The sequence below is a fragment of the Mizuhopecten yessoensis genome, unplaced genomic scaffold (assembly GCF_002113885.1).
Source record: "Mizuhopecten yessoensis strain PY_sf001 unplaced genomic scaffold, ASM211388v2 scaffold255, whole genome shotgun sequence".
NCBI classification, from domain to species: domain Eukaryota; kingdom Metazoa; phylum Mollusca; class Bivalvia; order Pectinida; family Pectinidae; genus Mizuhopecten; species Mizuhopecten yessoensis.
Genome location: NW_018403455.1, coordinates 134,193 through 151,980, shown reverse-complemented (window position 1 = coordinate 151,980; position 17,788 = coordinate 134,193). Strand labels below are relative to the sequence as shown.

Genomic DNA, 17,788 nt, shown 5'->3' with positions numbered 1-17,788 from the left:
CCTACACTGTTATCTAGTGTAAACTTTTTTGTCATTGACAGTATTGACAAATCCAAAGCGTTATCACTAGTCCTACACTGTTATCTAGTGTTAACTTTTCTGTCTATGACAGTATTGACAAATCCAAAGCGTTATCACTCGTCCTACACTGTTATCTAGTGTAAACTTTTTTGTCATTGACAGTATTGACAAATCCAAAGCGTAATCACTCGTCCTACACTGTTATCTAGTGTTAACTTTTCTGTCTATGACAGTATTGACAAATCCAAAGCGTTATCACTCGTCCTACACTGTTATCTAGTGTAAACGTTTTTGTCTATGACAGTATTGACAAATTAAAAGCGTTATCACTAGTCCTACACTGTTATCTAGTAATAAAAAAATTGTCTATGACAGTATTGACAAATCCGAAGTGTTATCACTCGTCCTACACTGTTATCTAGTGTAAACTTTTTTGTCTATGACAGTATTGACAAATCAAAAGCGTTATCACTAGTCCTAAACTGTTATCTAGTAATAAAAAAATTGTCTATGACAGTATTGAAAAATCCAAAGTGGTATCACTCGTCCTACACTGTTATCTAGTGTAAACTTTTTTGTCTATGGAAGTATTGACAAATCCAAAACGTTATCACTCGTCCTACACTGTTATCTAGAATAACCTTTTTTGTCTATGACAGTATTGACTAATCAAAAGTGTTATCACTCGTCCTACACTGTTATCTAGTGTAAGCTTTTTTGTCTATGACAGTATTGACAAATCAAAAGCGTTATCACTAGTCCTACACTGTTATCTAGTAATAAAAAAATTGTCTATGACAGTATTGACAAATCAAAAGTGTTATCACTCGTCCTACACTTTTATCTAGTGTAAACTTTTTTGTCTATGGAAGTATTGACAAATCCAAAACGTTATCAGTAGTCCTACACTGTTATCTAGTATGTTTTTTTTTGTCTATGAGAGTATTGACAAATCAAAAGTGTTATCAATCGTCCTACACTGTTATCTAGTGCAAACTTTTTTGTCTATGACAGTATTGAAAAATCCAAAACGTTTTCACTAGTCCTACACTGTTATCTAGTAATAAAAAAATTGTCTATGACAGTATTGACAAATCCAAAGCGTTATCACTAGTCCTACACTGTTATCTAGTATGTTTTTTTTTGTCTATGACAGTATTGACAAATCAAAAGTGTTATCACTCGTCCTACACTGTTATCTAGTGTAAACTTTTTTGTCTATGAAAGTATTGACAAATCCAAAACGTTATCACTCGTCCTACACTGTTATCTAGAATAACCTTTTTTGTCTATGACAGTATTGACAAATCCAAAGTGTTATCACTCGTCCTACACTGTTATCTAGTATATTTTTTTTTGTCTATGACAGTATTGACAAATCAAAAGCGTTATCACTAGTCCTACACTGTTATCTAGTGTAATCTTTTTTGTCTATGACAGTATTGACAAATCCAAAGCGTTATCACTCGTCCTACACTGTGCAGACATAAGTCATCCAGCCAAAGATTGGTCAATACATCAGCGCTGGACCGAACTCCTACTGGAGGAGTTTTTCAGACAGGTAAGAAACAATATACAGGTTAACATTTAAACATAATGTGGTACTCCTCATCTGTAGATTATCAATGCAAAGAATTCATAATTATGACTGGAGATGACACTTTGGGCTTATATTAACTTTTACAATAAATGATTCACAAGTTGTATCATTTTAAGAAATACAATTTAGGGAATGCATTTTCATGTATCCAACAACAAGGTAGCATAAGATATGGTTTTGGTGATATTTCAAAATATGAAATAAAATACATTAAGTAAAATTTCATTGTAACAAACATGGACAGTATATACATTTAAAGTAAGAAAAATGTAAAAAAAAAAAAAATCAAATTAGGCACAAAACTTTAAATAAAGAATACATGTGCCCCCGTCCACCTTTTCATTTTAAACACTACTATTCTGAACGACTCAGTGGATTTTGACAAAATTTGGCCTGGAGCATCCTTCTTGGTCGAGGGGACTCAATTTCGTACAAACCGAGGGTGTGGCCCATGGGGTCAAAGGGTTGGGGCCTAATTAGCTGTATAGCATCCTTGGGCAAAGGGGGTGCAATTTCAGAATGGAGGGTATGGCTGACCCCAGGGGTAGAGGGGTGGGCCCTATAGGGGGAATTTAAGTAAATATTTTTCCTTTGATGAATAGAAAAGGTTTTTAACCAATATTTGTCTAGAGAAATCTGGGGAATAGAGAAATCAATTTTGTATAAATAGAGGGCGTTGCCACCCTTGGACAAACACTTGTATCGACTTCTGAAGAATCGAAAGGCATATTTTCATAATATTTGGCTGGTAGCTTCTTGGGATAGAGCCAATAAAGTTTACAAATGAAAATGACCTTGACCTTCTTTCAAGGTCTCAGGCATCAAGTATATAAAATATGTTTTAAACAAATTCTTTTGAATAACCAAGAGAGCTAAAGTCATGATATTTGGCAAGTAGATACCTTGTACAATGTGCTATAAACTTTCTTCAAATAAATTACCTTGATCGACTCAAAGGCCACAAGGTCAAATATGTAAAAATCTTCAAAACCAAAAGGCCAAGCTATACAGTGCTATAAATTTGCTGCTAATGGATGACTTGACCTACGTTGAAAGTCAAAGTGGACAAATGTGTTTTAAACTAAGACACATATATGTGATGATATTTGGCCAGTAGCATGCTGTGATTTCGTGCTACAGTTGTGGGATCGCACAACGTTACACGATGTGCGGTGTGCGCATGATGTGTGCAAGGTGTGTGAACGGTGTGTGCACTATGGGCGAACGATAAAAAGCTTGACGATCATTGCTTGCGCACAGCTGTGCGCACGATGGACGGACGTTGTGCGATAACAATCGTGGTTGGTGTAAATTGAGAAATGCCTTAACAATTTATACGGTTTAGTGTTTAAACATATAAACTTGATGTTTACTTATGTTTCTATATTCTAGCAACATCTATAAACTTGTATTTCTGTTTATACATTCTTATATTTAAAAATTGTGTTTTCTGTGTTTTTTAACAAACTTAATCGACACATGTAAAATTAAAACACAATCCCGTATACAGGTAAACATAACCACTTTGTACATGTACCTGGACCGTAGTTTTCTCCCCGCCTGGGGCACTTACGTAACTCGTCGGGTAAGGCCGGGGGTGTGAAAATCGAGGTGAAGGGGAGGTATAGGCAAACGAATGCAAATAACAAATACTATTCATTATGGTCAAACGATATCGAATATCAGCTCTGTGTGTCAGGCACTGGTCAGGTAAAACTCTGGACACTCATAAAATTGTTATTTACCTGTTCTGTTACCTTGGAGCCAAACCCATTCTTGACAGCCTAACGGTCGCTGTAATACTGTGTAACGCGCATTGTGAAATTGTATAATCTTGATTATTGTGATGAGAAATTACAGATATATACACAGTGTACATTATCGCATACGAGCCTTCCGTATTTTTGTCATTCCGTAATTTTGATCTACAAATGATACCAAATCGCACAGTTGTGCGGAGAGAAGCGCACAACGGGGCGAACAATTGCTAAATAGCACAGTTGTGCGCAAAATGTGTGGACGATGTGCAGACGCGGTGTGTGAACGATGTATGCACGGTGTGCGCACGATATTTATGGTGCGTTGTGCGGTCCCACAACTGTATAAAAAAAAATCAAATAAATTAGCTTGACCAACTTTTAAGGTCACAGGGATCAAATGTGTAAAAATCTTCCTAATAACGAAGAGTGCAATCAAAGGAATGACCTTTACCTATTTGACCAAATTAAGTATGAAATATCCGTGGATCAAGAGGACTCAATGTTGTATAAAGGGAGGGTCTGGTTCCTCAAAGTACAGTAGGATGGCACTCAATAGAGACAACCACGGAGAAAATTCTTATAATTCCTCAAAATTACTTGTATTAATTGAGAACATTTTCATATATCCAGGTGAGCGATACATGCCCTCTTGGCTTCTTGTTTGGTTATGAGAAATCTCCGTTACATCTGAATACTTACAACATCAATAGATACTAACTGGTCTTAAAGATAAAACAATGGTGTAACATTAGACCTAATATTTAGAAATTCACCGGTGAGCAATCTCCCGTAATTTATCTGATTCTGGTTATGTGAATATCTTGATATTTAATTATTTATCTTTTTTAGTTTTAAAAAGTACATTAAACATGTCTAAACTGGCTTCACTTTTTATTTGACGGACAAATGACAGGCACTGCACCACAACACTTCATTCCTCTATCACCTTTTCTGTAAAAGCCATAATATCTGCATGGATTTTGACCAAGTTTTAGCTAAATTGACTCATCGTTATATAAATGAAGGACGTGTCTTCTTAGGGGCAGAGGGGAGGGGCCAAATATAGGAAATATGGGTAAATATTTAAAGTCCTTCTTCTTAAGTATCGATATACGGATTATGACCAAAATTGGTCTGGGGTAGCCTTAAATTCGGCCAAAGGGACTCAATAATGTATAAATGAAGGATTTGGCCCAACTGGGGAAGTTGTGCTGGGCCCAAAAAGGGTAATAAAGGTAAACCTTTTAAATTCTACTTCTTGAGTATCAGTAAAGGGATTTGAATCTAAATTGGTCTTATACATCATTGGGTCAAGGGGATTCAACATAGGGAAAACAGAGGGTGTGGCTTTCTTATGGGCCCCCAGAGGGAGGCATACTCTTTGAGAAGGAGTACAAGGATTTTAACATGATTTGGTTTGGAGCATCCTTTGGCCGTGGGAAATTAAATTAACATTGTATAAACAAAGGGCGTTAAACCTTTAGGAGGAATGAGGCCCATCTGGGGAAATTTCGGTAAATATATAAAACCCTTTTCCGTGAGTACAGGTTAAAGAATTTAGGACATGCATCATTGTATTTAAGGGAGGGTTGGCTATCCTGGGGACAGATCAAGAGATGGAGCCCTATAGGTGAATACTGGTACATTCTATTTCTTGATTATGGATTAAAGTAATTTCAAATTGATTTGACCTGGAGAATGGTAATAGGCCCTTTTAACTTCAAGAATAAATTGTTGAAGAGAAAAAAGTAACTATAACTATGCATTTGATTAATTACCTTAGGTAAATAGCTATGTTAATACAGTTTTATTAGTCCCCTACCGGTGAAACCGGGGGGACTATAGTTTTCCCCTCCGTCTGTCCGTGGGTCCGTCCGTCTGTCTGTCTGTCCGTCAGTCCGTCTGTCCGAAGAGGTTTGTCAGCACTCTAGAGCCTTCATTCTTTCATGGATTTTAATCAAACTTCACACAGTCATAAAGAATTAAAATATCTTCGACAAGTTCGAGTTTCAAGGTCATCGGATCAAGGTCAAGGTCACTATTACTATAAATAGAAAAACTTTGTCAGCACTCTAGCGTCTTCATTCTTTCTTGGTTTTTAATCAAACTTCACACAGTCATAAAGAATTAAAATATCTTCGACAAGTTCGAGTTTCAAGGTCATCGGATCAAGGTCAAGGTCACTATTACTATAAATAGAAAATCTTTGTCAGCACTCTAGCGTCTTCATTCTTTCTTGGATTTTAATCAAACTTCACACACTCATAAAGAATTAAAATATCTTTGACAAGTTCGAGTTTCAAGGTCATCGGATCAAGGTCAAGGTCACTGTTACTATAAATAGAAAATCTTTGTCAGCACTCTAGTGTCTTCATTCTTTCATGGATTTTAATCAAACTGCACACACTCATAAAGAATTAAAATATCTTCGACAAGTTTGAGTTGGACAGGTTCGAGTTTTAAGGTCAAATGGTCAAGGTCACAGTTACTATAAATAGAAAATTTTATTTAACATTCTTCCTTGCCTGTTTATCAAACTTCACACACTTGTAAAGATACCTTTACAATCAACAAATAAGATTTCTTAGTATTTTTATTCCCTTACCGGTGAAACTGGGTGGGGGTGGCAGGGAGGGAGAAGAAAACAAGAATACCTAAAGTTTTCCTCGCTGTCTGTCCGAAGAAGTTTGTCAGCACTCTTGCGCCTTCATTCTTTCCTAGTTTTTAATCAAACTTCACATTATTGTAAAGAATTTAAATATCTTGGACAATTTCAAGGTAATCGGGGCAAGACAAGGTCACTATTACTATTTTAGAAAATCTTTGTCAGCACTCTAGTGCCTCATTCTTTCATGGATTTTAGTCAAACTTCACATTATTGTAAAAAAAATCAATATATTGGACAAGTTCAAGTTTCAAGGTCCTCGGATCTAGGTTGAGGTCACTGTTGCATCTTAATAGATTGCGGGGGCCGGTAGGGGACATGTATTGCTTCAGCAATACTCAGTATGCTTGTTTTATTCATGTTTGTTTTTTAACTGTCAGATGGATTATGCTAAAGTGATAGCATTTTTAAATTAATTGAACATACAGCTATTTATATATGCAGTAGGATGATCAATTCTACCCAATGCTAAAGAAACATACAGTTATGGACAATTAACAGCCACACAGCAACTTGTTCTTGAAAACCTTCCGTCTGTTTCATATAGAAAAACAGAAAGTATGTGAGCTTTTAAGGCCCTACCCGTACCTCAGATATCTTTATTTTCTCCATAAAAAATATGCAAAATTACAGATGGGAGAATTTGGACACTAAGTTCCATATTTCTTTTTCTATTTTGAAAGAAAAAAAATACGAAAGAAATGTGGAGAATATATGGAAAAAGGAAAAAACAAAATACAGAGAAATACAGAAAATACGGAAAATGAATGCTGACATTAGATAATGTAGATAAAGAAGGAATTATGGGTAAATGAGTATTCAAAATCCACAAAAATACCTGCACTGTTTACATCCAGTATTTGAATCGTAAGACGTTAACTGTACATGCCTCTTGTTTAAGAATATTGGAAATTCTCTTCCATCATTGAACTAACATATATACCGCCTTCTTTATCTGTGAGTAACTAAACGGTGTGTCAGGTCTTGAGCTGACTTCTTTAACCATACTTAAATACTCTGTTAATATTGTTTGCCAAGATAAAAATATTTGTTTCAATCACAACCTTTCTTTGAAAGCAGATTAACCTCTTTTTTTACAGGGTGACCGTGAGAAGGAATTAGGACTTCCCTTTTCTCCTCTCTGTGATAGAACTAGCACTCTGGTAGCGGAGTCGCAAATAGGTAAGATGAAATGATGTTACTCTACTTTAACTTTTCATATATTTTAGCAAACAATGGACCTCCTTCCACCAACTTGTTGTTACAATGTATTATAACAAAAAAAGTACATTCCTCAACTTGTTTCATTGTATTATAACAAACAATGTACCTCCCTCACCTTGTGACATTGTATTATATAACAAACAATGTACCTCTCAGTTTGTTACATTGCATTATAACAAACAATGTACCTCTCTCAGCTTGTTACATTGTATTTGCCTCTTTCAGCTTGCTACATTGTATTATAACAAACAATATACCTCCCTCACCTTGTGACATTGTATTATATAACAAACAATGTACCTCCCTCACCTTGTTTCATTGTAATATAACAAACAATGTACCTCCCTCACCTTGTTTCATTGTATTATAACCAAACAATATACCTCCCTCACATTGTGACATTGTATTATATAACAAACAATGTACCTCCCTCACCTTGTTTCATTGGAATATAACAAACAATGTACCTCCCTCACCTTGTGACATTGTATTATAACAAACAATGTACCTCTCTCAGCTTGCTACATTGTATTTTAACAAACAATGTACCTCTCTCAGCTTGTTACATTGTATTTGCCTCTTTCAGCTTGCTACATTGTATTATAACAAACAATATACCTCCCTCACCTTGTTTCATTGTATTATAACAAACAATATACCTCCCTCACCTTATGACATTGTTTTATATAACAAACAATGTACCTCCCTTACCTTGTTTCATTGTATTATAACAAACAATATATCTCCCTCACCTTGTGACATTGTATTATATAACAAACAATATACCTCCCTCACCTTGTTTCATTGTATTATAACAAACAATATACCTCCCTCACCTAGTGACATTGTATTATATAACACACAATATACCTCCCTCACCTTGTTTCATTGTATTATAACAAACATTGTACCTCTCTCAGCTTGTTACATTGTATTATATAACAAACAATGTACCTCTCTCAGCTTGTTACATTGTATTTACCTCTCTCAGTATTTTACATTGTATTATAACAAACAATGTACCTCTCCCAGCTTGTTTCATTGTATTATAACAAACAATGTACCTCCCTCACCTTGTGACATTGTATTATAACAAACAATGTACCTCTCTCAGCTTGTTACAATGTATTTACCTTTCTCAGCTTGTTGCATTGTATTATAACAAAGAATGTACCTCTCTCAGCTTGTTACATTGTTATATAACAAACAATGTACCTCTCTCAGCTTGTTACATTGTATTTACCTCTCTCAGCTTTTTACATTGTATTATAACAAACAATGTACCTCTCTCAGCTTTTTACATTGTATTATAACAAACAATATACATAGCTGTCAAACCTCCTTCATTAGGAAGAAGACTCCCTCATTTTCACCAAAATTTATCAATATCACTCCAAACTCCCTCATTTAAGTCCAAACTTGCACAAACTTAAAATCTATATCCTGTGTTCAAATGATCTCCTAGTTACTACAGAGTGTGTGTGTAATGAGAATAACAGGTGGGTCTGAATCGAATTCATACTTTTGGGAGGTTTTTTATACATAAAAAGGGAAAGATAAATTGAGGAAAGCAGTTTCAGTCAAGTTTCATGCACTTTCTCCCTCTTTGGAAATGTGGAATGAGGGAAATCTCCCTCATTGGAGGTTTCAGAGCTCGAGGTTGACCTCCCCCAATCATAATCACAATATATCTTCCACACCTTGTTTCCTTGTATAATAATGAACAATGGCCCTCACTCAACTTGTTCTTATGGATTTAGCTAATCATCATTGGATGGTGGAATGATCAAATCACCAGCGGTTATTAGTCCTTTAGTTCATCCGTCCTTAAACCATTCTTGTTATTGCTATTTTTCAAGAAGTTTTTGACAAAAAAGTTCTCCAATTTCATGTGAATGTCTCTTTTGTCCATAGCTGTGCATGTTTAACTTTTTTACTGATCAGAAAAACAATATGGCTACATTTTGACATTTCAAGATTGTTTTCACTTTTTCTCAATGAACAAATCTTTTACATATTTATTCAGATTCTCCATTGTCCATAATTGTGCACGATTCATTTTGAGACTGACCGGCAGGTATCTTTGATTTTGACAGTTCAAGATTCTTTTTGCTATTTCTCTAGAAATACATTAACACCATGTCAGCTTCATGTAACAAAAGAAACAGGCAACACGGGCCCTGTGGGCCTCTTATTTTGTATTTAAGTTCCATCAGGGAGCCATCTTGGATTCTGACAATTGAAGTATGTTATCGCTACATGTATTTCTCAAGAACAATTTGTCAGATCAAGTTTGTTTTCACTATTTCTCACAAAGTACTCAAGATTGTTATCACTACATGTATTTCTCACAAAGTACTCAACAGATCTCAAAATTCATATGTAGGTTCTCCTCAGTTATGTCTGTTATTTTTGAGACTTATATGACCGGCCGCCCTTTTGGGGTCTGAAGTCATAGTCCGGCCATACGCATAATCCTACGTCGTCCTTGCAGTTATAACTCCAACACCATTGCTGACATTCCTTACATCTTTATTTCCATGTACACCTTACACAGGTTAATCCAAATGTTGATAATCTTTAACTCTCTCCTTTCCGACGCTCAAGGTCCCTCTACTTTTTGACTCGAAAGGTCTCCCCCTACTCTCTCGGTCTCGTTCCTTATATACTTGTGACTTGTCCCTCACAGAAGACCTCCTGTTGAGGCTCCTTGCTGATCTCAGCCATTTGACCAATGTTGTGTTTCTTATTTTACTTTAACCTGCTATTTTATCAAAACTATAATTGTTACAACTGATCTAAATACTTGTCCTGAAAGATGACATTCTCTGCTTTATACTGAGGTCTTACACTTATAACACAAACATTGAACCTAAATGCATTATTGAATTATTTAGTATTTGAATACTTCAAATGACAGTAAAACATATACAGAATCAAAACTACTTGCTTGATTTGAATAATCAAAACAGTTCCATAAACTACACATAATGCTCAGTGTAATTATGTCTCTATTCTTGTATAAAAGATTGATTCCATTATTTTTGATATTTCAGGGTTCATTGACTTCATAGTGGACCCCAGTTTCCAGATGATGTCCGAGATGCTTGAAAAGGTTCTGACACCATTACATCGCCAACAGAACCAAAATCCTAGTAACATTGATGAGGCTATATCAGAGGAAGTGTTTGACGACAAAAAGCAGGATAAAAGTACAAGCACAACCAGCCTGCACTCCTTGGGTAGTCAACCAAGCACACCACGCACTCCCATCTCGCCAGGTACAGCAATACATTTTGATTATCTGCAAACTTCAACATAGTCAAATCTTATTTTCAAATATTGGCTGTAAAGCTAACCTACAGGGCTAGGTTGTTAGGTAAGTTTATAGAGTTAGGTTCTTAGGTCAAGGTTGTAAGGTAAGTTTATAGAGTTAGGTTGTGAGGTCAAGTCTACAGGGTTAGGTATGTCATAGTTAAACATATTCATCAATGCAAGAAAAAAGTTTGGAATATAGTAAAGATATCATAATATCATCATGTGGTAATCATAAACAAAGTCTTAATTGATATATATTTCAAATCAAAAGAATGACTTTTGGTATAGGCCTAGTGAACAAAGTCTTGATGTAACAAAAATAAAGTATTGCTTAAGGTTCCACAAGAAATTGTAACAATAATAAAATATTTGACATAAGTCATAATAGTTGCATAATACATGTACAAAATTATAAATCTTTCTAATATTAAAAGAGATAACACTGTGTAGTTATGAGATTTAGAATAGTTCACCACCTTTCACATTGTCCAGCGGGTTTTTTTCTGAAGTTCTACTTAGTCTGAATGTCATCCATTCTAGGTACAAAAGTTTGCCCGTAGAATCTAATAATTTTCTGAGGAACTTTTTGAACTTTTGGTTTTCTGTAGAAGTAAAAGTTTGAATGTGCTATTTTGGATAACAAATTTCAATAAAACTCTTCTGACGTTCTACAAGGTCTAGTGTCTTGATACATGATCTGCTACATGCTCAGGTGATTGGCTATCATGTTTGAAAACAATATTGACTTTAATCAACATTCAAGGTCACAATGGTCAAACATGTTGAACTATTTAAATAGGCCTAGGTCCATGAGGTTTTGCCAGGAGCATTACTGAAGTAAGGGCTTAAGATTCGTTTAAGTTGTATACCTACACTAACATTGAATATTACTGTAAACGTGACTATCAAATCTATCTTAGAATTTTTAAGATTTTTACATTTTTAGATCTTTTAATATCTTGACAATAAACAACAAAGTAATCTTTTACAATCTTTTTCCATCTACCTATTACGTCTGTAGTAGGCCAGTACCATGGTGGATAGAAAAGCTATCTAGTTCAAAGTAATGACCTTGTTTTACTTTTATAATCATGGAGGTCAAATGTTTAATTTCATTTGTTTGAAATCCACCCATGTTATACTAATTTAAGTAACCTGGTTTATTAGCTCACCTGGTCCGGGGGACCATGGTGAGCTAATGCCATATCGCAGCGTCCATCGTCTGTCCGTCCGTCAACTTTTTCTTTAAAACGCTACTAGTCCTGAACAGCCAAGTAGATTTTGACTAAATTTAGTCTGGAGCATCCTTAGGCCAAGGTGACTTAATTTTGTATAAACGGTGGGTGTGGCCCCTTTGGGGGCAGAGGGGCGGGGCCCAATGGGGAAAATAGAGGTAAAACCTTTAAAATCCTTCTCCTACCGTAGGGATTAAGGGATTTTATCCTAATTAAGTCTGGAGCATCCCTGGGCCAAGGGGACTAAATGTTGTATAAATGGTGGGTCTGGCCCCCCTGGGGGCTGACAGGCGGCGCCGAATAGAGGAAATATAGTAAATTCTTTAAAATCCTTCTTCTGTAGAAATGAAAGGATTTGTTCCATATTTGGTTTGTAGCATACATGGGGAAGTGGAACAAATTTTGTATAAATGGTGGGTGTGGCCACCAGGGGCGGGCTGGGGACGGGGCCCAATAGGGGAAATATAGTAAATTCTTCAAAATCCTTCTTTCTCTGTAGGAATGAAAGGATTTGTTCCATATTTGGTCTGAAGCATACTTGGGGGAGGGGGAACCAATTTTGTATAAACGGTGGGTCTGGCCCCCCTTGGGGCTGAGGGGCAGGGCCCAATAGGGGAAATATAGTAAATTCTGTAAAATCCTTCTTCAGTAGGAATGAAAGGATTATTTCCATATTTGGTCTGAAGCATACATGTACTTGCGTGAAGGGGAACAAATTTTGTATAAACGGTGGGTCTGGCCCCCTGTGGGCAGAAGGGAGGGGCTTAATAGGGGAAACATAGCAAATTCTTCAAATACCTTCTTCTGTACGAATGACAGGATTTTGTTCAAATTTGGTATGAAGCATCCTTGGGTGAAGGGGATCCAATTTTGTATAAACAGTGTGTCTTACCCCCCCTGGAGGCAGAGAGGTGGGACCCAATAGGAAAAATAGAGGTAAAACCTTTAAAATCCTTCTTCTATCGTAGTAATAAGGGAATTTTATCCTAATTTGGTCTGGAGCGTCCTTGGGCAAAAAGGACTTGATCTTGTATAAACTGTGGGTGTGGCCCCTTTGGGTGCAGAGGGGCAGGGCTCAAAAGTGGAATTTGTGGTTTAAGTCTTCAAAATCCTTCTTCATCTGTTCCATTAGAGGGATTTCATCCAAAATTGGCCTGGAACATCCTTGAGCAAAGGGGACTTAATTTGGTATAATTGGAGGGTGTGGCCCCTCTGGGTGCAGAGTTGTGGGGCCCAATACGGGATTTGAGGTTTTATTTTTTTAAATCCTTCTTCTGTACCATCGGAGGGATTTTTTGTAATAAGAATAATTTCCCATGGTTGCTTTATTATCCAGGTGAGCGATACAGGCACTCTGGGATTCTTGTTTTATACAGCTTTATCCTTTTCTTTATAGAGGGTAAAAACCATGAGGTTAAAAACAATTGTAATTAAAAAATGTCTTAATAAGGTGCTAGTGTGTAGAACTCATCAATTTCTAGCTATTTTCTATTTCATTCTGTAGGTGGAAGATATCAGTTGAAATGCCCATGGACAACCTGTCTTACACAGAACAAGGTTCACTGGAAAGATCGCGCAACTAAAGGTAAAGCATGATAATAACTGGTAACCACAAAAGACAGGATAACATCAATTGGGAACATCAATAGTTCCCCTTGATCATATTAGCATATATTGGTATTGGTATTAGTCATTGAACAATAGACTGTGGTCGGGGAAGGCAATATTTTTAAAAACCTAATTAGGCTGTTTTAAGCCAACGATCATCGGATGGTGGACTATTCAAATCGACCTTCATCTGTGGTCCGTCTGTCATTCCATCCATCACTCCATAATTCCATCCGTCCTTAAACAATTCTTGCTAGCGCTAGATGGAGGCTCCCTAGCGCTATGATCCCTGTTTATTTATGCCTATCAAATTTTGGGACTGATTGAAAAATTAAGATGGCCATTAGTAAGTGTTATTTCTCAGAAATTACTGGAGGGATCTTTCTCAAATTTGATATATTATGATGTATCCCTTGGTCTTAGTTGTGCATATTTACTTTCAAGACTGATTGAGTAAACAAAATGGTAGACAGGAGGCCATCTTGGATTTTGAAAGTGAATGCTGTTTCTCAGGAAGTACTAGAGGGATCTTTAGGTGTAGGTTTCCCTTTGTCTTTTGTTATGCATGTTTAATTTTGACACTGATCTTATAAACAAAATGGCTGACTGGTGACCATCTTGGATTTGGACGGTTTAATTCTTATTGCTATTTCTAAGGAAGTACTAAATGGATCTTTCTCAAATGTGTTATGTAGGTTTCCATTGGTCCTTAATTGTGCATGTTAACTTTTGTGACTGGTGGAATAAACCATATTGATGAAAGGTGGCCATCTTGGATTTTGACAGTTAAAGTTTGTTATTGCTAATTCTCATAAAGTCCTTGAGTGATCTTTCTCAAATTTGATTTGTAGATTCCCGTTGGTCCCTAGTTGTGGATGTTTTATTTTGAGAGTGATCATAAAAACAAGATGACCGCAGGAAGAACTTCACAGATCTTTCTCATATTGCAATGATCAGTTCTATATCTTCCACATTAAGTGCCATACTAGTAAATATTTGAAATGACAATCTCACATTGAATGTCTTTTTTACACAGCAGTATGAAGTCTAAATCAATTTACCTCAAGGTGCATTTACTGTATACATGACTTGAACAGACAGATAAGAGAAAAGAGGTGAAAAGATCAAACTAACATAGAACTAATGAAGATGGTACAATGGTAGGCGCCAAGATCCCTCTGGGATCTCTTGTTTTGGATTTAAATCAATTTCAAGCATTCCATGCTTTAAAAAAACACAATCTCACAAAGATTGCAATATTGTCAATGAAATAGTTATTTAGCTCACCAAAGGGCCATTAGAAAGTGAGCTTATGCCATGGTGCAGCGACCGCCGTCCATCAACTTTTTTCTTTAAAACACTATTAGTCCCTAATAGCTCAGTAGATTTTGACCAAATTTGTTCTGGAGCATCATTGGCCATAGGGTTTTCAATTTTGTATGAAAGAAAGGTATGCTCTGCCCCCTCCCCTCTTCTCCTTCTAAACTAATGGAGGTATTTTGACTACACTTGTTCTAGAACATCTTTGAGGGTGTAGCCCCACTGGGGGGGGGGGGGGGGGGGGGGGGACGGGGGGCAGAGAGACGGGCCCATTAGGTGAAATTGAGGTAAATCGTTTGAAAGCTTTCCATTGTATGAATAGAGGACTTATGTCATCACCAAATTTGTTCTTGGTCATCCTAAGGCAAATGGTACTAAATTTTGTATAAACGAAGTTCTTATAGGGGAAACATAGCTAATTATTTAAATTCTTCTCCTTCTGTAGGACGGAGAGATTTAAACCAAATTTGGTGTAGAGCATCCTTTGGCAATTGGAACTCAATTCTATATATACCCCTGGGGCAGGGTTTTTTGGCCCAATAGGGGAAATAAAGGTTAATCAATAAAATCTACTACTGTATGAATTAATTTAGGAATTTTATCCCCACCCTAACATCAAATATACAATCGCTAGGCGTAAAGAGAAGAAAACATTCATGCTTCTAGGATTTGACTAGCGGTCCAGACCAATACCCATGAAAACTTCCTCCCTGGGTAGCAGTGAAACTGTCGAGATCCCCATGCCGTAACCATTTACAACACTGCTGGGCATGAAGAATACATTCACGATTTTGGTGTCTTACCCACCCAAACAGATTATATAGTCTTTCTTGCAGCTTCTATGTCTTGTACTCCTTTGATAAATTGGTATGGAACTCCCCAGGTTTTATATTGAAATAAAATACCAGGTGAGGTATTAAGGCCCCTTGACCTTTAGTTTTTGTTACTTTAATATACGCTTCAATAATAGTTTTGTTTTTAAACTTATTCTTTACTTCAATCCCTCCTAAAAATTAAAGTAAGCATTGTTTTATCTTCAATTAATTTAATCATAACCACCTAAATACCTCATATCTTATTCCAAAAAGCTTTGTTTTCACTAGTATGTGTTAACCTAGATACTGTTATGCATATAAAATGATCAAATACCTGTTATTGTGAATGGTCGAACAATGTTTTTGAGTAAAACTAGAATAGTGTCCATTGTACATTATAAACAATTCTTGTTACTCTTGTTGTGTAAGTTTAATTTGGTTTGGAATATAATTTCTTTTCAAATATTAGTCATGATTTATTGTCTCATTTACCAGCAAAGTACTTAATTTTTAAAAGTTGACCTTCAAAACCCCTGGTACATCAGATAGTGTTAGTAACAAAAACATTCATTCTCAAAGGTAATTTGATAACCTGGGCCCAGATGGGATGAAACTATTCTCATGCTCAAACTCAGATTCTGTGCTCAAGCCCAATATCTATGGTAAAATCACATTTTGTCAATATGGAAGAATTTTAAACCGACTTAAAGCTTGATACTGTTTTCAATTTTTACACTTATCTTTTTGACAGTGTTACATGCTTTAAGAAAGTTACAAGAGAGTTGGCTTGAGCACAGAGTTCATGCTGAAGCATGGAAGTGGTTTTAACGAATATGTTCCCAGGACTGACCATCCCTACACCCTACAATTCAAAAGTTGTTTGTACAAATAGCTTGAGGGTGCTTAATATTATACATGTATCCAAGGTGAGCCTCCTGGGTAATATATTGTTTTATCATGTGCTCATACACACAAAGGTATGTACTATTGATGATGATTGAGATTAAATTTCATATGTAGAAATTAGAAATGGATAAAAAATGGTGAATTGTGAAGTAATTTGAATTGAATTGTAGGACATATAATTCTTATTCAGATGCAGAGGAGAGGAAGAGATTGGCAGCTTTACAGGAAGGTTCAGACAAAAAGGACACTAACCAATTAAATGCCTCAGAAAATTGTAGTGAAAAAAACTTAAAAACACAAAAACTTGCAAACAACACCAAAATACCAACGAGACATGACAACACCAATCTGGTCTCTAATGAAGGTAAGAATGACCAATGATACAGAAGAGGCACTGACCAATGATACAGAAGAGGAACTGACCAATGATACAGAAGAGGAACTGTTGTTGTGGTCAAATATTGTACACAGTTGGCAACGGATACAGAGACAATTGATATGTTGGCTTCCTTATCATCACTGCTTCCTTTGTACAATGTCACCTCCAGTGTGACGGTAATATTTGCAGAACTTTTCTGGAGCTTCTACTGTGATCTTTATGTTTCTAGACTGGAGTGACTGTACCTGATATCTTCTTTTCATCAATAATTACATTGTGTATGGTTCAGTGTGCCACTACAGGGAGACAATGGAATTAGTTGGTCTCCATTCTAAAATGATGTGAAATATCTGTTGTTAACATGCATTAGTTTGATAAACACAAACATGTACACCAATAAAACTGAACATTCATAGATGTCAGCAAAACAACATCTTGTTTTTATAACTGAACATCAAAAGATGTCAGCAAAACAACATGTTGTTTTTATAACTGAACATCAATAGATGTCAGCAAAACAACATGTTGTACTCATGACTGAACATCAATAGATGTCAGCAAAACAAATGTTGTACTCACAACTGAACATCCATAGATGTCAGCAAAACAACATGTACCTATTACTGAACATCCATAGATGTCAGCAAAACAACATGTTGCACCTATTACTGAACATACATAGATGTCAGCAAAACAGCATGTTGTATTCATAACTGAACATCCATAGATGTCGGCAAAACAACATGTACCTATTACTAAACATCCATAGATGTCGGCAAAACAACATGTACCTATTACTGACCATCCATAGATGTCAGCTAAGCAACATGTTGTACCTTTTACTGAACATCCATAGATGTCGGCAAGACAACATGTTGTGCCTTTTACTGAACATCCATAGATGTCGGCAAAACAACATGTACCTATTACTAAACAT

At 36.1% G+C, this 17,788-nt stretch overlaps 1 protein-coding gene across 2 annotated transcripts in view; it reads left to right on the top strand.

Annotated features, from left to right (window-relative positions):
* Positions 1–17,569, top strand: part of LOC110445533 (calcium/calmodulin-dependent 3',5'-cyclic nucleotide phosphodiesterase 1-like) — a 96,900-nt gene extending 79,331 nt beyond the window's left edge. For both annotated transcript variants that reach the window (XM_021490208.1, XM_021490200.1), the window contains exons 8-12: positions 1,462–1,582; positions 7,147–7,228; positions 10,327–10,551; positions 13,328–13,408; positions 16,663–17,569. In XM_021490208.1, coding sequence (XP_021345883.1) covers positions 1,462–1,582; positions 7,147–7,228; positions 10,327–10,551; positions 13,328–13,408; positions 16,663–16,853 — 700 coding nt within the window. In that variant the 3' untranslated portion in view covers positions 16,854–17,569. The remainder of the gene's footprint in view (positions 1–1,461; positions 1,583–7,146; positions 7,229–10,326; positions 10,552–13,327; positions 13,409–16,662) is intronic.
* The last annotated feature ends 219 nt before the right edge of the window (positions 17,570–17,788 follow it).